Raw genomic sequence first — 18,653 nt, 5'->3', positions numbered from 1 at the left:
CTCAAACACTGTATTTAAGTACAAATAAAGAGACAAAAATGTACTTTACTATGAGTTGAAATACCAAATTAACCATTTCTACTTAAGAAAAATAAGAAAGTAATTGCTGTTTAATAAGTGTGGCGACTATGTATATTTTGTAAATACAAAAATAGTACAGGTTGTGCTATATTAAATAAAAATGCTGCAGATCATACTGATATCGTGGCAAACAATCTCATATCAAGTATTTGAAATGGTATCGTCCTTTTTGTGTTTACCCTCTTACACTTCACACTTGGACTCATGATTCTGTCTCAGAATTTGTTTTTTGTCAGTGGTGACCTGCAGACTGAGATGGACTGAAAAGAACTTTAGAAATTTTGATAGCCAGTATCTCTTATTTTGGGGGACACAAAGAAGGCACCGAATCATTTTTAGACCCAGTTAGCTCAAATAACTTTTCAATAGGGCCACGCCTTTCTCAGCCTCACTCTCGGCAGAAGCCTCTACCGTATCCATTTTGGGTTCACCGGGTGTTCACTGGTTAGTGCAGGCGTGCTCTGCTCTCTTATATTGATTACATTTCATTCAGGGAAAAAAACAGCAATATTACGGTCTAGAAGTGTAGAAATGTAGTGTTGTAGAAAGTATAGATGTTTGTAGTGGAGTAAAAGTCAAAAGTACACGCAACCAAATCTACTTCTACTTCTGTTTGACTTTTGCAGGATAAAGAGACCGATGTTACTGCATCTTAAAGACTCTTCAACTTTCCCAATTCAAGTGGAGGAAACCAACATTTTCTCAGGTCAAGATGGAAATCCTGTTACAGCCACATACAGACAGGACAGTTTCAAAAGCCTCTTAGCCAAATAAAGTACAAAGTGGCTGGAACAGTTGGTTTGTTGACAGAATGAGGAGCTGAAACAGATGTCTGAAACCTTAGCTGTGAGGAGTTATGTAATCCACAATGGACAATGACCGCCAAGGCTTAAAGGCAAGACTATACATTTAGACGAAGGGTTTCAAAAGGCCTGTGGTTTCACAGCAATCATATGCAGGAAATGTTCTTCAAAATCACACTTGTGTGTCTGAAATGATGTATACAAGGAAACAATTGTGTGTAGGTAGAATGGGGTCAGAGGTTTTGTTTAATGTGTGCCTAAAATTAAACTGCTGATGTAAGCCAATATAGATGCTTCATTATTATGAACTATTTCTCCACATTTGTATCAAGCTTGTTATATTGTGTGTACCGCCAAATATATGATACACTTGGCTAAATATATGTTGTTGTTGTTTTTTCCACATTTCCTGGTATGAAATAACTCAAACATTATGCTTTTTAAAAAACTTTATTTAAACCAATAAATTACAAAAACACACCTGATTTCATAAAACCATCTTTTGGCAACTTCATCTGGGGAGACTTTCAAAATGTAAAAAGGAGCTTTCTGAAAGATAAAAAAAAAAAAGAAGTAATTCATTATGAGGAATGGCGTCACAGAGACTATGATGAATCAATAACATTTACACATTTCTACGAAAACAGGGAAGTCTGTGAACTGCTGAAGGACACATGTAACAGGAAACTTTACTATTGCTGAAATGGATTTTGTTGCCTCATTACACTCCTGACACTTACGACTTACGTACTATGACATTCCCTGCTGTGCTACAGTTGATGAAATAATCATTATGACAAATGTCTTATCATTTGTTATTGATCAACTGAGTTAGTATTTGATCTTTGTGTGAATGTCATTCAGCTTTTTCTCTCAGTTAATATACAGTATGATATATTGACATGCAGTATTGTGAAGAAAAACCCACAAAGGACTCTGTGTGTGTATATATTATGCACAATATTAACAGCTTACTGATAAGAGGGGTCCGCCTCAGGTCTGCTGTGTCGTGTCACTGTTTGCTGTTTGGGTCAGAGGTGAGGAGAGAGTGGACGGGTGACCTGCGGCCCAGTGAGAGAAGCTGTGGGGAGGAAATGTTCCTGCCTGCAGTCGGAATAACACGGCCTAGAAGAGTCATAATGTATGTTGGAGAATTTAAATTCTGATGTTGTCAAAAATGTGTCTATAAAACGCACATAAAAGTAATTTCTAATGACATAAAACAGAGATAAGCAATAAGGCTCACAAGAATAGTTACAAGATGTGCTGTAAAAACTGATAAATCAATTATTAAAATAGCGGCATTAATTAATTTGCAACTGGTTTTCAATTTTCTGTTGATAGACTATCATTCAATCATTTAATTATGCTCTAATGCAGATGAATACTGCATTCACGAAAGGAGTAACGAGAAACTGAAATATATATTGGCAAAAAAACTTTTTGTTGGATTGCACGAAAATGACAGTAGTTGAGAAAACTCACTCTCACTGAAGGATTTGTTGTTGATTATTTTTCCAGTGAGCTCAGCCGCCTTCAGGAAATGGGGCTCGCTGTATACAGTACATGCACAAACAGACACACATTACACAGCCTGTAGCACTTTGCGGCGCCGAGCATGTTGCAGGAGGGGTAAAAGGCCACGTGGGTAGATGGTGTGAGCGTTTCGTAGCCTCGGGACAAGTCATGCTCAAAACATTCAAATAATAATAATTAAAAAAAAGACGACAATAAGTTGGTTAGGTTTGGGCTTGCTCCCTACCTGCCGCAGGTTTTTCTTCTCAATCTGGAGCCAGCTTTTACTTCTTCTGCCTTGTCAGCACTGCTGTGGCTGCAGTGGGATATTAAGTGTACATTGCATTACAGTGTGAAATTATATATATACATATATATTTATATATGTATATATACATATATATATATATATATATATATATATATATTCTTTATATATATATTTATAAATGGTCATGGTCAACAATTTTCCCCAAGGGGACAAATAGATTATCCATCAATCATATCACATTTCATGAGTCTAAAACATATCTTAAGACATAAAGGAGTTTTTAAACTATACATGGTCAATAGCCTGTTTAGTCTTTTATGATTTAGTGCAGTAAAAGCAGTGAAACACAGTGTGGTCAATCCAACCACTCTTGTATGGACCCCCCCTCCTCCAACACTCCAAATGACTTCCTGCTCACTTAGTAGCATCACATGATTCTCAGCTGTGACCTAAGCTAGCCTAAGAACGAAGCTAATCCTTGCAGTGTGTGGGAACGGAGCCAGACGTACAATGTGGTTCTGGGCACTCTCTCTGGTGCAGACCTCCTCCTGTTATCTGTGTGTGGTCTGTGGTGCTCCAAAGTCACTCCTCGCAGCTCTTTGACCAGAGACCTGAGCTCCCGGGTGGGGCTCTCCTTCTGGACGAGAGAGAGGAGAGAAAGACAATGTCAATGGTGATGTCAATATAATAATAGCTGGTCTGATTAGCTGACATTTGAAACTAGGGAATACGAGACAATGAGCAACAAGATGTTTTATTCTTAAGCCGTCGGGAAAAACACATAAAACTGGAATAGCACTATGGCAGTTTAAGACAAAACTAACAGTATTTCACGGCTTCGAGATGATTTACAGTCAGGTTTCTCCTAGGAATGTAATGCTGTGTATGTTTTTGATTTAAAAGCCAAGCAGATGTGCTGAGCTTGTGTCTGTGCAGCCAAATAAACAATGATTCACACCTGCCCTTGATGAGCTGGAACTGTTGGAGATAGGCGAGATATAAGGAGGAGTTCCTGACTTTACCGTGATCTGGGAGTTGGAGGCGTGCTGGGACGAGGGTGGAGCAGTTAGTGCAGATGGGGATGCAGAGTGCAGGTCAGGTGGAGGTACATTCACAGCTGCCTGTACATTTTGACCTTTGAGCTCCTACAGAAAAGATCAAATTTGTTGCATTACCTACGGGTATACTTTCACAACCATAGGCATACTGTGTGTAAGTGGCTGAGCCATATTCCCTCTATCAAAAGACTTTGTCTGTGATTCAGCTCTACCTTTAAATCCAGGACATGTCGGAGTTTCAGACGGAAAAAATCCTGCTCCTGCAGCTGGATGAAATCTTGACAGTCTGCAAAGCTCTCTGACATCTTTGGGAAGATACAGACATGAAACAACCACACAACGATAGACACAACCAGAAATAGAACAGGACAGATAAGGTTCTTTATTTAACTGAATATGTAAACTAACATTTTGGTTTTGTTCCAGAGGGAGATAATAACTGTGACGCCTAACCTTAAGAATGAAACAAAATAACAGTAAAGTGCAACAGATATTGTTAATATTTCTGTTTTAAGACAGTTGCGGATCATCAGCCCATTTTTTGAGACCTTTTCTTACTGTTTTGACCTTTATCTATTTTGGGGGGCATTTTATGTTTTCATTACATAGCAGAGGGTAAAGAGATGATGGAAAATGACGGCAAAGTCATTCTGCAAACTCGCCAACTGGTAACAAACCGAGGATACTGTTATTAATGGTCTGGACTGGAAGTGTTGGACCAATACTTTGTTGTTGAAAAATATAAAGTACCAATTTTTTATTCAGAAAATAATTGGTGTGTACCGTTTTGACTTGAAACTTCATATGTATTCAGACTGTCACCTTCTTATCCAGGCTTGTCTTAACAACAGATAAGATTTGGCGTTAATATTGTGAAAAGAATAAAGTGTAAATGCACGCCACCTTGTGAAGAATTGCCTCCAGCTGGCTGATCCGCTCTCTTAATTGTTCATCTTTGGTGCGAAGGGCCTCCAGCTCTTTGCCCAGTTGTCGCCTCTCCTCCTTGACGAAGGTAAGCTCCTGGAGCTGACGCTGGTTCTCCAGGCTCTGGTAGCGCCTCTCCTGGATAAAACAGGGAGAATCGGCAGAAAAATGGAACAAATGGTGGAAGTGCATTTGAATTTATCATTTTGTGGGACTGGGCAAATTTGTCCCAGTAGAACAATTTAGCAAGAAATAAAACTAAAACTCTTTAAAAACATCCTCAAAGACTTGATTTATGTATAAAAGCTAATCTGCTTCTGAAGCAGTTGTTGTTCATCACTGTTCACAGTTTCCCCTGATTCAGAGCCACATTTTTAAAAGTCATATCAGTCATTCTTATATCTTATATTTGTTATTAAATAGAGACATTTGGTTCTGAGATGCATTAAAAGTTTTTTTTTTAAAAACTGTTAGAATCTGAAGATCTCAAAAACGTGACTCGAGAGAAGACATTGAATGATCTCCAGAGGCGCTGGTACATTAAGTTCTCTACCTGGTACAGCTTGTCCATAATCTCCTCTAAATGTTGGATTTTTCCCTGCAGTGAGTCGACCTGCTGTCTCCTGGCAGTGATCTCCTTCTGCATGCCCATGGCTACTTGGAGGCCTGAGGTGGAGACAAAGCTGTAAAGAGTCAGAAAAAGGGCAAGGAGGTGATCAAGCGAGAGAAAACATAGTGCAAATCATATATCAGAGCACACTGCACATCACTGAGCTTCAATCTTGGACAGGCTTTGAGCCTATCAAGGACATATGTTCATGGTTACACATGTCAGATTATATCTCAGACTGCAATACAGTAGAGGAGGAAATTATAGAATTGTCTGCATTCCTAGACTTAATTACGATCCAAATAAATCGCTGTTATCTGTCCACTTGATCACACTTCAGAGGATGTTTCTTTGTACATGAGATTTTTAATTAAGTCTCAGTTTAAACGATGTCACTGATCTAACCGTGTCCATCAGCCCCTTCCAAGGTCCTCAGGGTGCTCCCGACCTGGTCAAGCTCGTCACGGGTGTTCCTTAGCTGACTCTGAAGCTTTAGCACCGCACCTTCGTGCTCCTCGTTCTTACAGCTGTGCAGCTGCTGCAGCTCCTTATGCTCCTCTGAAATCATACCCGAACAAACACATGCATCAAAACCACAGAGGGAAACAGACTTTAACACACACAACAATGGAAGGGCTTGGTTGACAGTAAAAACATACCAAACGTAGTTCTTTGTTTTTTAACACAGCAGGACAAGAGGATCATTTGATTTGGCAAAGGACTGTGAGAGCTGAACTCTTTCTAGAAACAGCACTGCTTAATTCCTGATGAATGCAAAGGCCTTGCTGTTCGGAGATAACATACAGTAAGAGTCCACATGGAATACTATATTGTTTGGTAATTAATTAAACAAATGATTATTTTAGTTTCCAGGTGTACTACCAACAAATATTCTGATCTTAACGAGTTGGAAAAATAATACATTTTATTCTTTAGTGTCCGTTATGTCTCTCTTAAAGCTTTCTTCAGTTCTTCTTCTGAAGACATTATCATAAGTCCAGACCCCTCCAGCAAACAATTATCTTCTCACTAATGGTTCTCTTTCTCTTTCCTCCGACATATGGATGTGATTTTTGACAAACTCAACTTTGACCAACAAGTGAAATCAGTCGCATATCATCACACAGAAAACCAATATCCATCGTATAGACATAACTATGGTTATGAAAACAAACTGAATTAAAGAAATATTTTACCCATTTTAAACCAGGTCTGTGTCATGACAATGTGGGCATTGTGTTAAGATGAACAGTGTGTGGCCTGTATCTGTAGCTGAAGTCCCTGAGGAGCGGAGAATCAGAGATATGCCGAAATCCGCCAAATGATGCCGTTGATCTGAACGCAGTGCGCACATTGAGTATGATGGATATTGGTTTTCTGTTTCATGATACACATTCACTATAGTTCAACTCACTAGCGAGGGTGAGTAACTGCATGCGCTGGAGCTCTAGCTGGATGGAGAGTTGCCGTTTCTCCAGAGTTTCCTCCTCGACACGGTGACTTTGTTCAGCCACAGAGGCCAGCAGCTGCCGCCTCCCGTGCTCAGCAGCAGCCAGGTCTGACTTGTGCCGGTCTAACTCACCCTAATCAGCATATCGCACGGAGTAATGAAGAGAGAGACAAAGAGCAGGAGGTGAGTGATGATGTAGGTGGAGTTCAATAAGAAGAAAATCAAAAACTGATTGCTCGATAAGGAAAAGTTTAACTTCAGTGATCTAATCATATTTCAATAAAGGTTTTTGCCATGCCCCTGACCTTGAGCTGCTGAATCTCCAGCTTGTGCTGGTTTAGCTGGTTGCTGAGGAGGCTGTTCTCCTGGTGAAGGCTGTCGATGGTGCTGCTGTGCTGCACTGTCATCTGGATGCTGCTCTCTATCATCTTCTCTCGGTCATCCAGCTTCATTCTCAGTGTCTCTCCTTCTGCATGAAGGGCGTGGCATCGGCTTTGGGCCTCTTTCAACCTGGCAAGATGCTGGAAAAATCAGTAAAGTTCAATGAGCCATCAAAATGGGCACAGTTATCGCAGGTTATATTGTAAACCATTACTGATAATGTACAATCTCTTCTAGAACATTACATGCTGAGCTTCTTCCTTCCTGAGCTGGAGTTCCTGTTTTTTTTCCTCCAGGAGTTCCTGGGATTTCCTCCCCTCCTGGGACCTCTGCTCCAGCTGAGCCTTTAGGGAGGTTTTCTCCTCCCTGGTCGCCTCCAGCTGTCCTCTCAGGGCCTTTACTTCCTCCTGGAGCTCACATTGCTGCTGTGCACCGCACCTCTAGAGGGTAAAGCAGGAGGCACAGTAGGCTGATTGTATTTAAAATGACAAAAAAATAATAATCTTTTGACAGTGTGAAGAAATATGATCTCAACGATGGGAGAGAAACTAGCTTGATATTTCACTGTGTGTTGTTCTTGGATGGTTGACTAAGCATGCTAGAAGCAAAACCTTCTGAACAGGTGCGCCTGGTTCTGCACAGGGTGGTAAGTCACATGCTAAAAATGCAACCAAAATTAATGAATCTGTGTCGGTGTCGGAGACTTGCAGATTCCAATGGGTTTTTATGTCTTTATTGGTTCAGTTGATCCCCATTTCCCTACAGTACCAACAAGGTATTCTGCCTTTTGGTCATTATGAGACATTAAAGAAGTTTTATATTGACTAGATAAAATGTCACGGTGCACATAAGGGTTGGGGAATATAACCTGCCTACTGGCTATCAGTCATACCATTTTGTCGACTACTCGATTAGTTTATTAAATCGATGGATTTGCAAAGATTTGTTTCTCCACAAAGAATCATGTGAAAGCACTTCTTTAAATCTTTTGTTTACCAGAGATGTTCTCTTGAGTTCTTTGGAAAGAAGTCATTCAGCATGAAAAACGCATTCAAAAATGACTAAAGAAATCTTAGTGGACTAAGACCAGAACAACTGATTAGTCGACTAATTGACTAAGAGGGGGCAGCCCTACTAGTGACAGGCTTAGGCCAACCTAAGTGTCCACCATAGCGTTCTTTCCTAGCTGGAAACGGCATGCACTCTATACCTGTACTCTCTGGATAAGCCCAGCTAGGAGCGCTTGATTGTGCTTTGTTGGTTGCTATGATACGGAATATCATTGTTCTGGATGAGGTAAAGGTTGCATGTAGGGAGAGAGGATGAACCCGCCAGTCTTTGTGGTTTCCTACATGGATAGGAACTCCCCTGTGATTGGATGGCTGGGTGAAAAGTGACAGTTACGAGTTCAGCGTCAAACGTGCAATGGCTGCATCTGGATCCTGTCTCTAAACCCTAGTCTAGCAGAAGGACCAAATACCTCTCATGTACTTTTCTTGCCCAAATGTTCTCAGCCATAATAAGTCACAAAATTGTTGCCCTATAAATACAGATACCCCCTAATGAGAATAAATGTATAGCGTATAATTATTGGAACAGACAACATAGCCTTGATCAGGACACCTCTACCAGCAAATTCCACCCCCTAACCAGAGCCTCCACCTGATTCTGGCAATCCTCTTTGACGCTTCCCAGTGTCTAAGCTTTTTTACCAGCAGATTACACAACGCCAGCTCTTTACTTTGCTCCGTCATAATTAAACTACACAGAACTAAAGTTATGATTTGAATTATAGCATGTAATGTCAACGTGACACTTCAGTTCCCAAGTTACACATTAACAACAACAACCACAACAACAGTTAGAGACAAAACACAGAATTTCTCATTCATGGTTTTGCTGCAGCACCTTAAGTTGACCAAGCTGGGACTGAAGCTCCTCTGTCTGTTGTAAAGACCGCTCTGTCTCTCTTTGGGCATTCAACAGCTGGGCCTGGGCCTGAATAAGCTGCTGCTCCAGATAACAAACCTACAATGGCACAAATCAAATATTATTTTAGTTTTCATTCTGGTATAGGAGGAAGACCATCATTGTTGCTTCTCCATATTGTGTTTGTGTAATCTCCAAGCCACTGTGGTCTCTGTGTGAACTGTACATTTAGTGAAGTGGATAAACATGGCTGGTTAATATCAATGTTTAGCAGCCTGAGTATCTCATTGCTTACATTTTTGCTCATAATAGTTTTGTGCATTTCTTCTTACCTTATCTTTATGGCTGCAGAGAGTTGACTCAAGTTCACTGACCTGGCACTGGTGCAGTGATGTCTGTCGCTCTGCAAGTTTCCTGGGCATAAACATTGTATATACATATACATAAACACAGATACATTCATGAAGAATTTCAACATTATCTGATAATTTACAGGCACAAAATGATTTGGAAACAACCCTTACTTTAGCAGCTCCAACTTGACACTCAGGCTGCAACTGTTGTTTTTTGATGAGCTCAGTTTGTCACTCAACGCCGCCACCTCCTGGCCAAGACTTGCAATCAGCTCTTCCATTCTAGGACAGAGCAATGTGGAGAGCGAACAATGATATGGTTGACATACTATACTGTTTATATACAATGGAGTGTGGCAGATAATGTACAAGAAGAAGTAAATACAGAAAAAAAATATCATTTGAGCAGGGAAACAGCTGCAGCTGGTGACTTTGGCAGCTCAAGTGGCCATTCTAGCAGGCTGGCCACCTTAATGTTCAATAACCATTTTCTAACTACAATTATGTTGACTGGCTAGAACATACATGACAAAGAAAAGCCAAAATCCTCACATTTAATCAGTGAGAATCTGAGAATATTTGGCTTTGTTGCTTTAAAAGTGCCTGAAATGATTAACCTATAATCGTCATAGTTGCTCATTTTCTTTTTCCTATTGACTTAACGATTCATATACTAAGGGTAGCAGCTCTACATTAAATTACCTTTCATTTCGCTGATTTACTCCACTGCACTCTTCACTCTGCGGATGTGTTATTGGCTGCAAAAAGGGATGAAAAGAAATTAGATGTAATAGAAGGAAAAGTCCAAGTCTAAAGTACACTGAACATGATCTGTAACTAACTAACTAGTACTTACTAAAAAAAGTCTCCCCTGTAGCTCTTCTGTTTCATCATTAAAATCCTCAGTTAACTTAGCAGCTGGGGATAGCTGTCTAGAACTTGTGGAGATATTAGTGCAGGTGATGGCGTTTCCTCCACACTGTGTCTCATGAGATAACAGTGAGTACATCTCCTTTACATTTTGTTCCAATGTTTCTATTTTCCTGTTAAGTGCCAATGTCTCATCCTCCGTCTCCTGCAGCTTCTGGTCCTTGTTCCTTTTAAAGTTTTGGAGTTCCTCCAACATGAACAGCATCTTTTCCATCTGACCAACGTGTCTTCGAATCCTTCAATCTACAAATAAAATGATCTGAGGGTCAAAGTGATTTAAAATCCCTTATTTACAGATGTAAAGCTTTGTCAGTGTCTTCACCTGAGGTCAGACAGGGCGGCCTTCTCCTTCTGGATTTTATGCAGCTTAGTCTGCAGATTTACGATGGCTTTGTCAAAACTGAATGTCCCTTGTTCAGGTTGATCATGGGTCTGTGTTTGAGAGGGTAAAATTGTACATATTACAGAGACGGCGTTACCAGTGAAGTAATTCAGACAGCATCAAGCTAAAAGATTCATGGCTGGAAAAAAATATATGAACCGTGTTGAGCTGCAGGTCAGACAGCTGTTGAAGACAGTCATCTATTGCATTTTCCAGCACCTCCTTTCTAGGTGAGTTGATATCCCCTTGGTTTAAACTATCTAGATCACAGACCAGGGCCTGATTCACTGCCTGCTGGTGGGTTGAAACAATAGTGGAATCCCAAGGGGGGTCGTCTGCCAAAAGAGCAAAGAGAGTTCAAAATACACACTGTGCACGTTGTCCAAGTTAACGGTTTTCAGGAGGGGTTTTCAGACATTGCATCAGTGTGGTTGTTGTGAAAAGTGACGTAAACAACACATTATATTTTTTCTTCTATCTGGCTACTGCAACACAAACAAAATGTTGTGTGACGCTTCTTGTACTCACAGACATTGTATTGGTTGTTGTGGCGGCTTTGTTCCGGTGAGCTTTGGATGCCATATGTGCAGCCAAACCTCTCCAAGGTTATTTTGGTTGCATTTTCCACCTCTTCCTGAAGCCTCTGGGTTTCCTTGGTGCGCCTATCAAGCTCCTCACTGTAAAAGAGCAAAATGCAGGATGGACAGTATAATAAATAGTGATGCCATAGCACTGTATAACAGCTGTCCTTTAAATGCCAAGCAGACAAAAAGAAGAGGTCAGGTCAGGGCTTAAAGTGTTAATGGAAGGAAGGTGACAGGTTATTAATGAAAGTTTACTTAGCCATCACTTTATTTTGTTTTTTCATCATCAGTGAATCTGTCTATTTTCTTTTCTTTTTGATTAATCGTTGTTTGGTCCATAAAATGTCAGAAAAGGGTGAAAGATGATGTCCTCAAATATCTTGTTTTGTCCACAACTCAGAGATATTTAGTTTACTGTTTTAGGGGAATAAAGAACCCAGGAAATCTGCACATATGAGAAGCTGAAAGAAGAAGAGTTTGGAGTTTTTTCTTGAAAACTATCTAAGTAATTATCAAAATAGTTGGCTATTAATTTAATCATTTGCTGCTATAATTTTTTACAATATGTGTTTTGATGTGGGTATTTTTACTTAGTTTGGACTGACGCATGTGGATAAATGTGGTTATGTATTCAATTCAATTCAATTTTATTTATAGTGCCAAATTATAACAAAAGTTATCTCAGTTATCTTACATATTCTGAGACTGAAGTCATATTTAGTCCTCCATAAACAGGTGCCATGTTGGTATTGCATGAAGAGTTTTAACGTTAGCATACCAGTTACCTCAACTCATCCAGTGTGAGGCTGTCAAATCTCAGCCGAGGAGAGGCGTCATGGCTCTCTGTACAGAAACATAAATAAATGAACTGAACAACAAAACAGGCCGCCGAGCAAAGTTTGGTCGTTAAGTTCGTGGGCTAGTAAACTGTAACTCACCTGACATCTCTGTTCACATTAGTTATCAAACGGTCGGTGTAGTTAACATGAACTCGGGTTAACTATTACAGTTATAACGCTACTTTGTCTCGAAGCTAACATCAACAGCTAGCGTTTAAACGTGACGTTCCATCACCATGGAAACAGCATCTGTGGCTAATTTTTAGCTAGCTTTCAGCATGCTAACAAAAATTTGGTGTATCTTGGCGCAAATAGTTAATCTTGTTGGCATTGTTTGACTGGCTAGGTTAGTCGGATATTAGATTAAGTAATCCTAATATTGAAATGATAGCAAAAGTAACGTTAGCGCCGACATTTTGAAATAATCCGCCAACATCCGCTTTCCCCGATTTCTTTTTATGCATCCATGCAACGCAAAGGCGTTCCCAGTGGTGCATGATGGGCATTGTCGTTCACTAGCAGGTCAGCGGTTTGTTTTGTTTATTCAGGGCGGACCCTCTCTCTACAGCAGGGATCGATGAATTGTTTTTAACATTTACCGCCACTCATCGTAATCGAAATGGAAACATGAGGAACTAAGCATTGTAATCAAGTTGCAGCGCAATTATTATCCTGCACGTCTGCGGCTTCTGTGCAAAGTAAGACGACGGGTTGTTGATTTACGATAGCAAGCTAACGTTAGCTATTATTGATGTTATTTGTGTTTGTGACGCCTTCAGCCTTTTAGGCATTTAACGTTGGGGTTGTTGTTGTTTACCCAAACATATTGTTTCAAGAGTGAATGAAGTTAACATTATAATTCAGCCTCTCCTCAAATGTGTCACAGTGCCCGTTATGGTTGAGTAACTAGGTGACCTAGTTTCTGTTGTCCTCAGACATTTACATTAATGTAGCCCAAACTAATGCAAACTTTGATTTTGGGAGTGTTAAATTATTATACTTGGTCATGTTTTGCACAGTTTATTCCCATCAGTCGGTTTATTATATTGTTACAACTGTGTCTATGCTTGAATAAGATCAGGAATGTGCAGTTTTTGGGGGGTGGGGGGGTCTTCCACTGATACTTGACACCCAGTAGGTGTGGTTTAGGAAACAACCTTAATTTGCCCTCCTCTCCTCTCTTTATTAACATAAGGAAACAGTTGCTGTGGATTTTCTCTTGCATTGTAATGCAGAAGCATTGAAATATGTTGTTTTTCAGGATGAGGGATCTCCACGCCATTGACAGCTTGCTGCTGAAAGAGTTGAAGTCATGTTGTGCAAGAGAGTACAACTTTCTTCCCAGAGAGGCTGGCCTGAAGCTGATGGAGTCGGCTTCCACAGAGGTAACCCACTGACCCACTTTCACTTTTACTGTCTGTGCAGGAATATAGGATTGCTAAAAATATATTGTGTTCTCAGCGATGTCTATCTAATATAGAGTGGTTTATTTTCAGAATCACAGTGGGGTGTCTGCGAAATGCAGAGACACCAGAGTGGAAGAACTGTGGGGCCTGACCAGTTTCTTCGGCTACAGCACTCAAACGTTTGTTCAAGCTGTCAGTTTGCTTGATAGATTCCTCACTATTATGAAGGTAGGGATTTAACGACGAATTTCAGTGTAATAAATACTGGTTATTACAACTTTGCATGTTAGACATCATTTGCTTATTACCACTAAGAAGAAAACACGACCACAATGACCCTGTGCGACCTTGAATCATGGGATATTGACGCACGCTTATCACTGCTGTGTCATTATGTCAGGTGCAGCCCAAACACTTGCCCTGTATTGGAGTCTGTTGTCTTCACATTGCGGCGAAAATGGTCGAGGAAGTGAACAATGTCTCACCTACCCATGAACTCATTCGCATCAGCCAAAGCAAGTTCACGGTGTCAGACCTGTGTCGTATGGAGAAGATCATCTCAGAGAAACTCAGTGTGGAGCCCGAAGCAGTGACAGCCTTAACCTTTCTACGCCTCTACTACTCAGCCTTCACATCCCTGTCTGCTGGAAGGTAAACCTTTTATTGAATTTGGTTACTCTGGTTGTTATTGCTGATGCTATGCTCCAGTTTGCATGGAATGGTCAAAACGATTCTACTTTATGAGCTTTGTATTGGCGGATCACATTAGGATTCCCTCTATATTTTAAGGGAGGAGATCCCAAGCTCTGGGAGACTGGAAGCCCAGCTAAAAGCCTGCTTATGCCGGCTTGTTTTCTCTAAAGCAAAAGTAAGGATTGTTCCCAGGCGACAATTTCACAGCATCACATCATTCACACTTTGAGTCTTGTGACTCAAACTGCTGTTTTTCTCCTTTGCAGCCATCAGTGCTGGCACTGTCCGTCATTGCTCAGGAGTTTGAAGCCCTCCAGTCCATCACCCTGTTGAAGATTGTACAGAAATTCCAAAGACACCTAAAGGTAAATAGTAGGGCTGCAATAACTAACTAGTTTCTCTATTGATCAGTATTATTCACTCTATAAAATCTCCTAGTATTGTCAAAAAATGGCTTTAACAAGTTATTAGAGACCATGGTAATGGCTTCAAATGTTTAGTTTTGTTCGATCAATAGTCTAAAAACCACAAGCAAAAGATATGGCGTACTGCCGTAGAACACTAGAAAATCAAATATTAATAAATAAAAAAGTGAATTTGGACAAACTCGAACTTGGATTAGTTTCTTTTTCAGTTTTGCTTAATAATGATTTCAGCATGAATTAAATAAATGTAATAAAAATAAATAAATGTATTATATGATCTATCTTATCACTCTAATATAAGGCTTCCATTAAGCGCTTCAAATAAGTAAATAAATTATAAGTCATACAGTGCAGAATTTAAGTCTTAAGTCCTAAGTCTTGTGACTTATAGGCTAAAGTTTTTTTTTTCTCCAATTCCAACAATTCTTACATCTCTCAGGTTTGTATTGTAAATACTTGTGTTGAACTTGTGCAATGTGACATGACGTTGTCACTGCCTGATCACATGCATGTAAAACGTGGAAAAACACTTGTTGATGACAGCTTATTTGGAGACTATTTCTGTCTGTGGCCTCTCAGATGTTTCCTTTTTGTCTTCTTCATAGATCAGCGACAGCGAGCTGCTCCACTGGAAGGAACTTGTGGCCAAATGCATGACTGAATACTGCTCAAGTGAATGTAACAAACCAGACAACAAAAAGCTTGTTTGGATCGTCTCCAGGAGAACAGCACAGAATCTTCAGGCCAATCACTTCAGTGTGCCCGGTCTGCCAACTATTCCTGAGGGGAGCTGGGACGAAAGTGAGAGGTCGGTAGTTCAGTTTTTCTATTTGCTTTGTGCTGCATTTCGTCTGATTGAAAAAAAAACTGTTGTGGTGGTGAGATATTGACAAAATGCTCATTCCTGAATGACCCTCACTATCTCAAATTCATGACTATGACAAATCAGAAGTTTAATTTCAGAGTAGAACCTTGATCCACGAATGGTTAGATGGGTACTGGAGAATAGGGATCGACTGATTCGGTTTTTTTTAGGGCCGATGCAGAGACCGTTTTTTTTTTCATCAGCCTTAGCCGATGACTAATAGAGACTGCTGATTTTCTTGAGCCGAGATTTGAGCCGATACTACCCTTGCTCCCTCAATTTACATCTTAAAGATTACACAATGATAACAAATGTAACGAGTCTCAATTAAAAAAAAAATGCAGCAGCCCGCATCAGCCCGCATCAGCCCGCATCAATACAAACAACTGCAGTATATCATGTGAATATGTACATATGTCTATTTCTATTTCTTCCCTTTTTAAATTTAACTTTATTGCTTATTTTTTCTATTTTATTACCTTATTTTGTAATGTTCTGTTGCTGCTGTGACAAAAGAATTTCCCGGTCTGCGGGAGATTAAAGGTTTTCTGATTCTGATTCTGATCAGCCGATACACCTAAAAAAATGCAAATATCATCAGATAAGATGTGCCTCCAGCCCTTTCCCTGTTAAACCAAATATTACTCATACAAGAGTAGTTTTTAAATGACATTTCTGGAGTGGGACTTTAAACAATGAATCAATCATCAAAATTGTTTTGATGATTGTGTCAAATTTGTGTCAAATTGAAGCAGAAGGGGCTGACATACCCTAAGCTGACTCTAAAGAGTCAAGCTCCAAAAACTCATCTCAATTGCATCTTTTCATAAACCCTCCCTGTAAATAGCCATGTGATTTGAACTCCATACTTCCTGTTTGAAACACAGGCTTTCTGTTTTTTATTTTTATATATTTTTCTCCAAGCCAAAGCATAGAAACACTAGGGTTCTTTTGTCAGAGTTGACAGAACCACATTTTCTCTCCATTCACTCATAACTCGGATAATAGTTTCAGCTCTACCCTGAAGCACTGAGTATTAAAAGCGTCCTCTTCTCTCGCAGTGAGGACTCCTGTGAGGACATGAGCTGTGGAGAAGACAGCCCGTGTGGCTCACCAGGAAGTGACGGCGAAGGAGCCTTCTTCCCCTCCGCCTTTCTCAACCGCAAAAAGTGATGACTTCTCACTGTGCAGAAGCGACAGATGTGTATTTGTCCCCTGTACTGTATCTGGTTTAAGGTGGTCGCCGTGTTTCTGAGCAAACCTGCGCGTCACTTGTCATACCGCTGTAGGCACGGCAAGTGACAGGTTTCAATCATTAAGTGCCTGTGTTGATTTAGGTTACTGTTTTTTTCTTTAGTGTAAAAAAGTAAAAAATACATATCGTATTAATGCAAAATGAAAAATTGCAATATCTTGGCAGCTTGACAATGTAGTAATGCATCCGAATGATTTTTTTTCCAAGATGTTCTCTTCTGTGTTTGTTTGTGTCCGAGCTCGGCACATTCCAGGAAAGCGGCAAAGCACAACAGAGAACATGAGTATGTCAGTCATGACGTATGCTCACTGTTTAATACCAGCTAACACACTAGCACATCCTCAATCTTTTTTTAAGCCGCTTTTATACTTGGTACCATACATATATACAGTATTCTGATAGCGTATGTTATACGTATGTACACAATCCTAATGTGACATATAGGACATAGAATTGTGAAAATACCAGACTGTATATGCATGGATACATTGAAACGTGATTATGAATGGATGTTCATGTTTACCAAAATAAGCTTACTGTAAAAAAAAAGTTAAAAAAAATGTACATAAGGTGTTAAAATTAAAAAAATGTATGTTTTGTGAATACTACATAATGTGTGTTGTATCTGGATATAATGTGGAATATGTTGGAAGGGTAAGAAATTATCCCTCCAAATAAAAAAGTACTTTTTATCTGCTGCTTGTTTTTTTGTTTTCTTGTTTCAACTCAATAGCTGTTTTGAATTGTCCACTAGTGGTTGAACCTGATTGGAAAAGTTAAAGGGCAGGGGATTGGATGAACCGTCGTCATCAAACTCTCGCCAAAGTCAATCAAGGGAGGAGAGAAAACATCTTTTCAATGGAGAGAAGCCTTCAGTGCCGTTCTCACAATGAAGAAAAACTCTCCAGATGGATTTTCCCAAGTTAACGTGAGACTCGGCTGCTGTGCAAACTGCTGATAGTGCTGATCTGTGACTCCATTGCATATTTCTTACTTAAAGTATTTTCAGAAACGTATATTAGTGTGCTGTTACCCAGTGTACATGTTAAAAAGAAAATATCCTAATCAACAGGTTCATATGATAAAAGGTTCAGCACAAAAATTTGTATGATTGATTATGAAGCGATGATCAGAAGTGGACCACGACACTTATGTTTAAGAAAGAAAAGGTGTTGGTCAGGTTTAGGAACAAAACGACTTGGTTCAAAAGGTGGTTCAGCTTACTGCTTAGGGGATGGAGATAAGTGGCTGTGGCTCAGTGGGTAGAGTGGGTGTTCCCCATACCAAGATCAGCTGTTTGATCATGGCTCCTCTGGTGCACATGTTGAAGTGTTCTTGTGCAAGACACTGAACCCCCCAAGTTTTCCCTTTACGGGGAACTTAAAAGCATCAGTAATGTAATACGCCCCCTGTTTTGCGTAGAATAGCACACAAATAAATATGTGGAATACACACGCATGAATGTGTGTTTCTTTTGTGGTTGTGTGTACGAACAGTGAAGGAAAACAAGACAGTTGCTGAATTTCCACCATAAGGACTAAACTAAGCTTGTGTAGAGCAAATCAGGTGAGCTTGTTCAAGACTGGAGAAATTGAATGTGTTATAACTGTCCCCTGTTACAACCATCCCTGGTCTCCCCTACAATATCTGCCTCTGAAATGTGGTGGAGTGGAAGTATATAAAGTAGCATGAAATATGAAATTGAAATATGCTCAGATCAGAGGGCACGAGTCAGGGGATTTGATTGTGTGATATTTCCTCCCCCATCCCTCTATTTATATCTCATTTAATACATTATTGGACAAGCTTTCCTTTATGCAGAGAAGCCTGGCTCAGTGTGTGTGTGTGTGTGTGTGTGGGGGGGGGGGGTAGAGGCGGAGGAGGTGTTGATGCTGTCGG

General features: G+C 40.0%; 2 protein-coding genes across 2 annotated transcripts; one reads left to right on the top strand and one right to left on the bottom strand.

The window, feature by feature from the left end:
- Positions 1-1,319: 1,319 nt before the first annotated feature.
- Positions 1,320-12,216, bottom strand: LOC310945918 (coiled-coil domain-containing protein 158-like; the record flags this gene model as incomplete). Its single annotated transcript, XM_083912179.1, is given in 24 exon segments — positions 1,320-1,433; positions 1,860-2,009; positions 2,370-2,437; positions 2,647-2,709; positions 3,180-3,307; positions 3,696-3,815; positions 3,941-4,033; positions 4,632-4,790; positions 5,206-5,318; positions 5,668-5,820; positions 6,677-6,845; positions 7,018-7,233; positions 7,339-7,533; positions 9,002-9,121; positions 9,355-9,436; positions 9,547-9,657; positions 10,078-10,133; positions 10,232-10,538; positions 10,540-10,548; positions 10,628-10,737; positions 10,847-11,022; positions 11,216-11,364; positions 12,057-12,114; positions 12,210-12,216. Coding segments are annotated over 23 exon segments (2,775 nt in total). The 3' UTR covers positions 1,320-1,433; positions 1,860-1,896.
- A 1,141-nt stretch (positions 12,217-13,357) lies between these two features.
- Positions 13,358-17,398, top strand: LOC310945985 (cyclin-G2-like; the record flags this gene model as incomplete). Its single annotated transcript, XM_083912250.1, has 7 exons — positions 13,358-13,495; positions 13,607-13,744; positions 13,917-14,167; positions 14,306-14,384; positions 14,476-14,574; positions 15,240-15,442; positions 16,561-17,398. The coding sequence occupies 7 exons, from the start codon at positions 13,358-13,360 to the stop codon at positions 16,670-16,672; spliced, it is 1,020 nt and encodes a 339-aa protein (XP_083768376.1). The 3' UTR covers positions 16,673-17,398.
- Positions 17,399-18,653: the final 1,255 nt, after the last annotated feature.

This window comes from Echiichthys vipera (genome assembly GCF_963691815.1).
Source record: "Echiichthys vipera genome assembly, chromosome: 4".
Taxonomy (NCBI): Eukaryota; Metazoa; Chordata; class Actinopteri; order Perciformes; family Trachinidae; genus Echiichthys; species Echiichthys vipera.
Note: the sequence above shows the minus strand (reverse complement) of the source record. Positions and strands in the feature narration are given on the sequence as shown.